The sequence below is a fragment of the Phaethon aethereus genome, assembly GCF_964289735.1.
Source record: "Phaethon aethereus genome assembly, chromosome: 29".
Lineage (NCBI taxonomy): Eukaryota > Metazoa > Chordata > Aves > Phaethontiformes > Phaethontidae > Phaethon > Phaethon aethereus.
In genome coordinates, this window is record NC_138605.1 from 1,394,174 (window position 1) to 1,404,665 (window position 10,492).

At 62.4% G+C, this 10,492-nt stretch overlaps 1 protein-coding gene across 1 annotated transcript; it reads left to right on the forward strand.

The window, feature by feature from the left end:
• Positions 1-637: 637 nt before the first annotated feature.
• Positions 638-9,340, forward strand: POU6F1 (POU class 6 homeobox 1; the record flags this gene model as incomplete). Its single annotated transcript, XM_082011842.1, has 10 exons — positions 638-691; positions 1,451-1,649; positions 3,488-3,609; positions 4,041-4,266; positions 4,994-5,229; positions 5,625-5,753; positions 5,931-6,149; positions 7,731-7,869; positions 8,155-8,329; positions 8,995-9,340. The coding sequence occupies 10 exons, from the start codon at positions 638-640 to the stop codon at positions 9,338-9,340; spliced, it is 1,845 nt and encodes a 614-aa protein (XP_081867968.1).
• Between the last annotated feature and the right edge of the window lie 1,152 nt (positions 9,341-10,492).

The following is a 10,492-nucleotide window of genomic DNA, read 5'->3' on the forward strand; positions in this document are numbered from 1 at the left end:
GTCCCCTCAGGAAAGAGCAAATTGACTCTCCTACTTCTCGTGGCCAGTGTCCGGGCCGTGGGGGAGCTGCAAAGCGTCACGTGGAGACTTTGGGGACCTGCTCTGGGCTTCAGATAGGGAGCACGGGCGGTTTCACCTGGGCTTTGCCTGGATTTTTAGGGGTTTCGAAGCAGGCTTTAGGAATTGCATCCTCATGTCCCGGGGGGAGAGGGGGAAAGGCTTAGCCCTGGGACGAGCCTTCCCCTTGCTCTGCTGCTTGTATATTTGATGCTCACCCGATAAATTACGCTACGTAATTTACGTCTTTGCCGAGAGGACGGAAGGTGATGGGAGGTCCCGGAGCCACCAAAGCCTCCCCCAGGGAGGAGCGCGCGTCCCCACGGCGTGGGGCAGGAGGGCATTGGCAAGCGCCGCGCTGCCCCAGATCACAGCCGGGGCCAGCCCAGAGGGGGAGAGGTGGGTGATAGAGCCCGGGAGGAGCGGGGAGGCGGTGGGAGATACCAGGTTTGCTCTGCCCCCCGGGTCGAGCCAGCGTGTGACCCCTGAGCCACTCGCTGGGTCGGTGACGGACCCTCCTGTGTCCCCCGCTTGCAGCATGTGGAAGGTCTGAGCCCCCTCCCACCTTCTCCGGGACACGATGGACACCGAAGCTGTGCAGCCCCAGGAGGCCTCGCTGACGGTCAATGAGCAGGTACGGGCATCGCCGGCTCCATCCCTGCTGCACCCCTTCGCACCCCACAACCGGGAGGGTCCAGCAACAGCCTGAGCCCCACTGCGAGGGGTGGGAAACCATGCCGAGCCTGCCCCACGCTCACAACCAACCCGCTTGCCCCGGCACGGGTGTTCAGCTCCATCTTTTGGGTCTTGGCTGCCTCATCTGGGGGGGGTTTTAATGACGAAGAGGATGCACGAGGTCCTCGTCCCCGCAGCCCGACGAGGCTGCGGGTGCTGTTTGCAGGAGACCTTCGCTCCGGGGTTCGGCTGCCTGCAGCTGTGGGAGAGCTGGAGGAGGAGCAGGTATCTCTGCTCGTCACTCCCTCTGCGTCCCCAAGTAATGTCGTAGAACGTCGTACCGTGTGGTTCGGGGGGCTCGCCCTCGCGCTGCAGGTACGGTGCCGCCGGCTCTGCCGGGGGTGCTGCGGCCACCGAGAGCCGTGTTTTACCTGCTGACGATGTCGTCTGCCCATGCGCGCGGAGCTGGGGTTCTCAGAGCCCAGGAGCTGCCGATTAACTCCAGCAGCGAGGTGCTGGGGGGGCTGCGATCCCCCCACCCACCCCTCCTCGAGGGGACAGGGTGGGCTCTGCTGGGTTTGTTTTAAGGGTTGCCCTAAGACGTGTCCCGCGGGGCAGGGTTAGCTTCCTCGCTCTGCCCCGGGGCACATGGCCTGGGGGACACCGCTGTGGGGTTGGGCGCCCGGAGCTGATGGACATTTTGGGGCACATTTTACAGGTTATTGTCATGTCCGGCCATGAAACCATCCGAGTGCTGGAAGTCGGCGTGGATGCCCCGCTCCCAGCCGAGGAGGACCGGAAAGCCTTGGAGATGCCACCAGCAGAGGTAGCACGGGGCTCCCCGGGAGAGACCGGCCACCCGGGCAGAGAGGACGTCCCACCCGGCACCCAGAGCTCGTGCGGCGGGGAGGCGGCCAGTAAGACACCTTCCTTCCCCGAGGCTCCTTCCCCTGGTCCGTCCGTCCCTGGCAAGCCAGGCTGGGCTCTGCTCCACCGGCTCGCAGCCGGGAGGGTGACCTGTGCCCGTCAGCACAGGCAGACTCACGCCCTGCTCCAGAGCATCCCCATGCCAAGCCGGGTTAGGAGTTAGTGAAACCTCTTCCTCCTCCGGGAGCGGGTGGGGAAGAGCCTCCCGCATCGAGGGCAGCCCTCAAACGTCTGCTTAAAACCGGGAGGACGTTTGTCGCCGAGATGTTTTGCTGGGGACCTCAGTTTTCCTGCAGCCACATAGAGCGGGGGCTTGGGTGCCCCGGGCTGCTCCAGGGTTTCAAGCTCGCTGCGGGTGCATCCCTTCTCACATGGGAACGCAGCTCTGGAAATAAGCCTTCGGGGAGATCCCGCTTTATTCCTCGCTGCTTTTTGGCCAGCACCCCGATCCTCCCACAGGTCCATCCCGGATCTGCCTGCAAGCGCCCCGTCCCGCCCCTCTCCTGCCACTCTTGTGCTTTATTTATTAATAGGACTTTTCTCTGCTTGTCACCTCCGTGCTGCACTCAGAGCACCACCAGATCCCCGTGGTTTTGCCCCCCCAAAAAAAAAAATTGGCAGGATTGTAGCTTGTTCAAGGCTGGCTGGTAAGAGGGGTGAGCGTCCCTCCACGCTGGGGAATGCTCCGGTCCTGCTGCCGCAGGCTGGAGGGGAGGAAAAGCACGGCAGGCTACAAAACCCATCGGACCCGGCAGCAGCATTGCCCCGTAGCACGGTCTTTGCAATTTGGGAAGTGCTGGGTGTTATCTGTGCTCGGGCTTGGTAGAAAATTTGGAAGAAAAAAAAAAAACCAAAGTTTTTTTAAATCTTGCAGACCTGTAGTTATTTCTGGGCGAGGAACCAAACCCGAGAAACGTCTGGCTCTTAGCTGAGAAAAGTATTCATTTGGTAAAAGTTTTTTTCTGCCAAAGGAAAAGGCAGGAAAAGGGAGTTTTTCTTTTTACAAAAATAGAGGATTGAGTGGATTTTATACTCGAGGGTTGCCATTATTAGAAGTCGAGCAGAATAAATATGAGAGGTTGCTGAAAAAACAAGTAGGTCTTTTGCAAGTAATGGATACGGGCTCGGAGCAAGGTTTCCTCTTCCTTGGATGTTCACGATAAGAATATACTAAGATAAGAAGTTACTAAGAAATATGAACATACTCTGAATTTGGGTGGAGGGTTGAAAGATGCCAGACGAAGCTCAGCCCACGGGGAAGCCCCCTCTGCCGGGCGCTGGCCGGGCGATCTTGGTCCCTTCCCCTTCCAGCTTCCCGGGCGCACGAGTTGGGGACTGACACCGCTTTAAATTGCTGCTAATTTTGGAGCCGGCAGCTGGCAGAGGAAAATATCTCCTGCCGGATCCGACAGCCCGAGAGAGGCGCACGCAGCCCAGCAAACTGCTTGCACGCGACTGCTCCTCTTTACCCCGTAACCCCCTATTTCCCACGCTTATTCCTCCCCAAATCACCAAACCTCTCCCTCCCTCCTTTGCCTCCTCCCCGGAACATCCCATAAGAAGCTCCCCGATGCCCTTCCCCTGCGCCCCGTAAGCTGGGCAGTGACCCCGCCTGGGGGGCCCAGAGCGCTGTTCCCCAGGACGCCCCGCGCCGGGTTTCACGCCGGCTCCGTGGGGCTGCGGCTCCCCCGGGACACCCATGGGAGGGTGCTCATTCCCTGGGAGCACGTAATTTGGGTGCCCCCCACCCTCACCCCATCCTTTGCGCAGATGAGCTGCTGTCGCTGAGCCGACAGCGTCTCTTCAACCCGTCTCTGCTTCTCCCCAGGCAAAGCCAAACCGGCGACCGGAGCATCCCCCAGCACCGTCCCCTCCGCCGGCACCTTCGGCCACGCCACGAGCCAGCAGCCGCCAACGTTGGCCCCGCTGGCCATGCAAGCCACCCCGCAGGTAACTACCCCGCAGCCGCGGAGTGGGACGGGAGAGGGCTGGGGGGGGCACACACGATGGGGACCCCCGGGGAGGCGTTCGCTTGCTGTAGGGAAAAGCCGAGGGCAGAGGCGACCGCTCGTGGCGCGGGGCGTAGGACCTGCGCCCCGAACCAAGGCGGTTTCGCTCTGCTGGGCGCCCTCGCCAAGGGCCTCGCGCCGCCGAGGTGCTGCCGGAGTCGCGTCGGGCGGTTCGCGAGGGGGGGGATCCCCCCCGTCTCCCCACGGAGAGGGGGCTCCGCGGAGCTGGGAACCCAGCTGCTGAGATGGGAGGGACCCCGGGCCGCCCGGCCGCCGGGTCTGCGCGCCCCTTTGCAAAGACTTATGCTCCGCTGATGCTGTCTGCAGTGGCGTTGATTTTTGTTCTTTTTTAAATCTTGTTTACTTTTGCAGGTCTTGACTCAGGAAAACTTAGCAACAGTTGTGACAGGAGTAATGGTTCCAGCAGGGACAGTTACTCAACCTCTTCTTATCCCCATCAGTATTGCAGGTCAAGTGGCAGGTCAGCAGGGGCTGGCTGTGTGGACATTTCCTACAGCAACGGTCGCTGCCCTTCCCGGACTGACGGCTGCTTCTCCTACAGGGGGAATTTTCAAACCGCCTATAGCCAATTTGCAAGGTAACCCGTGCCCTTCCGCTCTGCAGCCTCCTTAATTCATCCTCCCCCGGCTTGTGCCGAACCCAGGCCGTCCTCTCCAGGAGGGGTCTAAAACGGCGTTTAATTTTGGGGGGCTTGCTCGCGGCTCCCCGAGTACAGATGGTACCGGGAGCGTGGGAGAAGGGGAGGGCAGGATGAGGATGGCGACAGGGAGGAAGGCAACGCAGAGGGATGGGCTGTGAGGTCCAGGTTAGATTTGGGGCTCGGGGTATCGCACCCCGTTGCAGCGAGTGTGGTTCGGTAAGGGGGAGACCTGCGGGCGTGGGAGTGGGGGGATCAGTGCCTCTCTGACGATGCCCGGGGCAGGGTTCCTGCCGTTCCCTCTAAGAGGGAATCGTCTCCTCTTGAAGGAGCCTGTCCCAGGAGCGACTGGGAGACGGGGGAGACGACGGGACCCCGGAGGCACCCCTCGCCCTCTGTGCTGGCAGCAGCCCCCAGTTTGGCTTAGAGCCGGTGCTCCAGCCGGGCAGGATGAGTCCTGCTGCAGCAGAGCAGCTCGGCTCTGCCCGTTCCACGGGAGCTGGGGGGACCTCTCGCCGCGGTCACACGAGCGCGCGGAGGGGAGCGACTTGGTGACTCGGTTCCCTTTGCGAAGGGACAGTGAGGGGTGGGGGGACACCGAGCTCAGGGTCTCACCGGCGTCCCTGTCTCCCCCGGCTGACGCACTCTCCGTCTCTTTGCTTTGCAGCCGCCGCCGTACTGAACACGGCCATCCAAGCGCCGGTGCAGCCTGCCCAGCCGCTGCAGGCTGCGGTCCAGCCCCGGCCCCCTCTCCAGCCCCCCGGTGTCTTCCCCGCGACACCCAGCCAGCCCCCCATCCTGCCACAGCCCGCTGCAGCGCCCACGCCACCCGTGGCCAAGCCGTTAGAGACGCAGACCCAGATCACCGTCCAACCTGCCGGATTTGCCTTTAACCCTGGCATAGTAAGGAGCCTGGCAGCCCGCGGCGCGGAGCCGGGCGAGTTCGGCACCCGCTCCCCTTTATCCAGTGCCCGACGCGGCCGCGGAGAGCCACGAGGAGTCACGCTTCCCCAGGGACAAAGCGCTCCGATTCAGCCGTCATCTCCCGGGGGATCGTGCAGGATCCCAGCCTCAGTTTCCCCAACCCTGGTGACCGACGAGCGACCGAGCAGGCGCCTTTGCTTTAGGCAAAATCTAAAGGACGGATTTAAGGACATCAAGGGACCGCATCCCATCGCGGCGGCGAGGCAGGAGTCACCCTGCCACGGGGAAGGGGGCGGCCGGCCGCGCGCTGGGGGGACGCGGTGACCGCGGCGTGCTGCCCGCCTCCCTGACCCCCGGCTTTCGGTTCTCCGCAGATCGGCGCGGCTTCTCTCGGGGGCCAAACCCAGCTCCTCGGCTCCTTGGCAGCCGCCCCCGTGATTGCAAACACCATCTCCAGCGTTCAGGGCATCACGGGCCAGATCCTGACCAACGCCCAGGGCCAGGTACCGCTGGGGAGGGACCTGCCCTCGCGAAGCCGCCGCCGCCGGCTGCCCTCAGCCCTGGGGTCGTTTCTCCCGGGGAAGGAGGAGACGGACCCAGCCGGCGCGTGTGTCCCCACCCTGGGGAAGGGTGTTTGCAGGGTGCAACCCCCCAGCCCTGGCTCTCGTCCCTTCGCCCAGGTGATCGGGACCCTGCCGTGGGTGGTGAACCCCCCCGGCATGGCGGCAGCCAGCCCAGCCCCGGCCGCTCTGCCGGCCCAGAACCTGCAGGTACAGACGGTGACGCCGCAGCTGCTGCTCAATGCCCAGGGCCAGGTCATCGCCACGCTGGCCGGCAGCGCCATCCAGGCGGCCGCCATCAAGAAAACCGGCACCCCCGACCCCCCCATTAAGAACGAGGTGAGCGACGGGCAACGGGGCTGACGGCTGTGGGGCCAAAGGGCTGGCAGTGTCCCCGGCCGCGTGGCTTTGGGAGCACGTGAGCATCCTTGGGATGCGGCCACGTTGCTTTTGGAGCGTGCAGGCGTCTTTGGGACCCGGCCACGTTGCTTTAGGATGATGTGAGCATCTTTGGGACCCAGACGCACAGCTTTGGGAGCCTGACACGATGCTTTGAAAGCACGTGAGCATCTTTGGGAGGTGGCCATGTTGCTTTGGGAGCACATGAGCATCTTGGGGACGCAGTTGCATTGCTCCGAGACCTGGCTGTGCTGCTTTGGGAGCACGTGAGTGTCTTTGGGACCTGGCCACCTGGCTTTGGGACCCAGCCATGTTGCTTTGAGAGCATGTGAGCATCTTTGGGAGGTGGCCATGTTGCTTTGGGAGCACATGAGTGTCTTTGGGACCTGGCCACGTGGCTTTGGGACCCTGACATGTTGCTTTGGGACCATGTGAGCGTCTTTGGGACCCAGACACATGGCTTTGGGAGGACGTGAGCATCTTTGGGACCCAACCATGTTGTTTTGGGAGCCACATGAGCATCTGTGGCAGGTGGCCATGTTGCTTTGGGGAGCACATGAGCATCTTTGGGACCCGGTTGTGTTGCCTTGGGACCCGGCCATGTTACTTTGGGAGCATGTGAGCACCTTCGGGATGTGACCATGTTACTTTGGGACCCGGCTGTGTCACTTTGGGAGCACGTGAGCATCTTTGAGACCCAGCCACGTTGCTTTCGGAGCACATGAGCATCTTTGGGACCTGGTTGCGTGGCTTTGGGACCCAGCCATGTTGCTTTGGGATGTGGCCATGTTGCTCTGGAAGCACGTGAGCATCTTTGGGACGTGGCTGCGTTGGTTTGGGACCTGGCCATGTTGCTTCAGGAGGATGTGAGCGTCTCTGGAATGTGGCCGCATTGCTTTGAGACCCAACTGCGTTGCTTTGTGAGCACGTGAGAGGCTTTGGGACCCGGCCGTGTTGCCTCGGGACCCCACCACGTTGCTTTGGGAGCCTGTGAGCACCTCTGGGACGTGGCCGTGGTGCTTTGGGACCCAGCCGCGTTACTTTAGGAAGATGTGAGCACCGTTGGGACCCAGCCGTGTGGCTTTGGGAGCATGTGAGCGTCTTTGGGACCCGGCCACGTTGCTTTGGGATGTGGCCACGTTGCTCTGGGAGCCCATGGGCATCTTTGGGCAGTGTCCCCTCCTGCCCTGCAGTGCTGCCCCGTGGGGTGTCCCGCTCTCTGTGCCCACTGAATTTCCCAGCTGGGGCGGGGCGTGACCAACCTCGGCGTGAGCAGAGGTGATGGTCACCCCCAAACCTACGTGGCGGGACACCCCTAACCCAGGACAGCATTGTCACGGCCCCATTCCCAGCACGGAGCCAGTGGTTTCCAGTGTCACCCCTCTGTCCCAGCCGGTCTCGCTTCCACCGCCAGCAGAAGCAACGCGGTGATGGGGCCGGTGGCCAGGGAGCAGCCCGGCCGCGGCGCCGGAGGAGGGGGAGCCCCCGCTCTGGGGGTGCTGACCCTTCCCTCTGCCCCAGGTCCAGCCCATCCAGCCGGCCCCGGCTCTCCCCCAGCCGGCCGTGGTGATGGCAAACCCTGCCCCGGCGGCGAAGGCTTCCTCCGTGCCCGTCCCCATCACCTGCTCGGAGACTCCCACCGTCAGCCAGCTGGTCTCCAGTGAGTCACGGCGGCGGGTGCTGGGGGGCTGCTGGGCACCGGGATCCCCTGGGATGGGGAGAGGATGCTGGGGATCCTGGGGGGGATGCTGGGGGGATACCAGGGTCTGAGATCCCTGGGATGGGGGGAGGGTGCTGCGCACCCATGCCCTGCATCCGTGGGGACAACCGCTGGCGCCTGGCCTTTGTTAGGGAGCCTAACGAAGGGGATGCTCGTTATGGCGGGCGGGGGGAGAGGCGGCTCCGCGGCCGCTTCATGGCAGCCCCCGCGTCCCTCCGCTGGCAGAGCCCCCGGCTCCCAACAGCAGCGCGGAAGAGGACGGGATTAACCTGGAGGAGATCCGGGAATTCGCCAAGAACTTCAAGATCCGACGCTTGTCCCTCGGCCTGACGCAGACGCAGGTGGGACAGGCCCTGACGGCCACCGAGGGACCTGCCTACAGCCAGTCGGCCATCTGCAGGTACCGGGGCGGGGCCGGGGAAAAGGAGGGAAATAGGGAACAGGAGGGAAATGGGAGAAAAACAGGGAAATTACAGAACGGGGGGGAAGTTGGAGAAAGGGAAGAAGAGTAGGGAAAGGGAGGGAAAAGGAGGAAAAATGGAGAAAGGGAGGTAAATTGGATAAAGGAGGGAAATTGGAAAAAAATGGAAAATTAGAGAATGGGAGGAAAGTTGGAGAAGAGGAGGAAGGTTGGAGAAGAGGAGGAAAGTTGGAGAAGAGGAGGAAGGTTGGAGAAGAGGAAGAAAGTTGGAGAAGAGGAGGAAAAAGAGAAAGGGAGGGGAACTGGAGAAAAGGAGGAAGATTAGGAAAGAGGAGGAGAGGAAAGTTGGAGAAAAGGGAAAACGGAGGAAAAGGAAAAATGGAGAAAAAGGAAAAAATGGATAAAAGGAGGTAAAATGGAGAAAAGGAGGAGAACTACAGAACAGGAGGGAAATGGGAGAAATGGAGGAAAATGAGAGAAAGAGAGGGAAGTTGGAAAAAAGAAGGAAAGATGAGGGAAAGAAGGAAAATCAGAGAAAAGGAGGGAAGTGGGGAAAAAGGAGGAAAACCCTGTCACGGTGTCTGCCCCCCGGCGCCCCCCCCGTCCTCGCCGCGTCCCTGAGGGCTTCTGGGTGCCCGCCGCAGGTTCGAGAAGCTGGACATCACCCCCAAGAGCGCCCAGAAGTTGAAACCGGTGCTGGAGAAGTGGTTGAGCGAAGCCGAGCTGCGTAACCAAGAGGGGCAACAAAACCTGATGGAGTTCGTTGGGGGGGAACCCTCCAAAAAACGGAAGCGCCGTACTTCCTTCACCCCCCAAGCCATCGAGGCTCTCAACGCCTACTTCGAGAAGAACGCCTTGCCCACCGGCCAGGAGATCACCGAGATCGCCAAGGAGCTCAACTATGACCGCGAAGTCGTCCGTGTCTGGTTCTGCAACCGCCGGCAGACCCTCAAAAACACCAGTAAACTCAACGTCTTTCAGATCCCCTAAATGGGGGACGGGGACGTCCCTGTGTGTCCCCCGTTTGCCCACCCCGACCTCCTGCCATCAGCACTTTTGCCACCGACTTTGTCCCCCGGCCCCGTGGTGGGAGCTGGGGTCTCCGCCACCCCACCGTGCCCGTAGGTGTGTCCGTGTGTCCGTCTGTCCCCTTTCCTCCGCATCACACATGACCTAAGCGTGTTCACGTCGGGTGTCACGCCTGCCTCGTGCCTCCTTCTGCCTGTAACGTGCGTGGTGACGGACCCCCTGCCTGCGCGCACCGCCTCTCCTGCCCCACAAGTGTTGTTCCCCCCCACCCCAAAAAAAAGGAGTGTTTTTCATGTTTTGGCCGTTTTCCCGTGTTTCCGAGGTAGCATCACGGCTCGTTAGGGGTGAACCCCCATTTAATTTCACCCCCCACTTTGATTTCAGTGGTCCCCTGCCCACCGGCACAAGGGGCTTCTCAGTGCGATCCCCTCACCATGGGGACATTGCCGTGGGTGATGGTTGGGGACTTCACCGGGCTCCCCGAGAGGGTTTGGGCGGGAGGGGGTGAACCCCATAATCGAGGCAGCACCCCCTCTCCGCCTCCCCCCGCCTCGGGGCCCGGGCAGGTTGGGGGGCTCCTTCCCTCGTCCCCCTCCACCCCGGGGAGCGATGGGGAGAGGCGACGGCTGGAGGAGGGATGGGGAGGGGACACCGGGTCACCCCGCCGGGGACACGGCGGACTGATGCACTTGATGTAGTGGTGTGAAATAAACAGTATTTTTCTTTTTTCTTTTCCTTTCCCCTTTTTTTCCGGGGGAACCCCAGGGGAGGCGGAGGGAGGGCGGCTCTTGGAACCATAGCTCCCCATGCCACGAGCACCTGGGTGTTTGGGGAAGCAGCTCCGAGGATGGAGCTGGGCCGGCATCGTTGCCTCCATTCCCGCTGCAGCCCCGGGAGGGAGAAAAATACCGACCCCCAGACCCGCTGCCGGCTGAGACCCACGGAACTCAGTTCACGCATGCGACGGAGACGGAGCCGAGACTCGAACCCACGATCCTCCGGGAGGTGCCGCACGGACCCGAGCGCCGCACGCCGCGCCGCTCGCGCCCCGCCCCCCGGGCCAATCGCCGCGCAGCGGGCCCGGCGCGAAGCTCTCCATTGGCTACCGCCCGC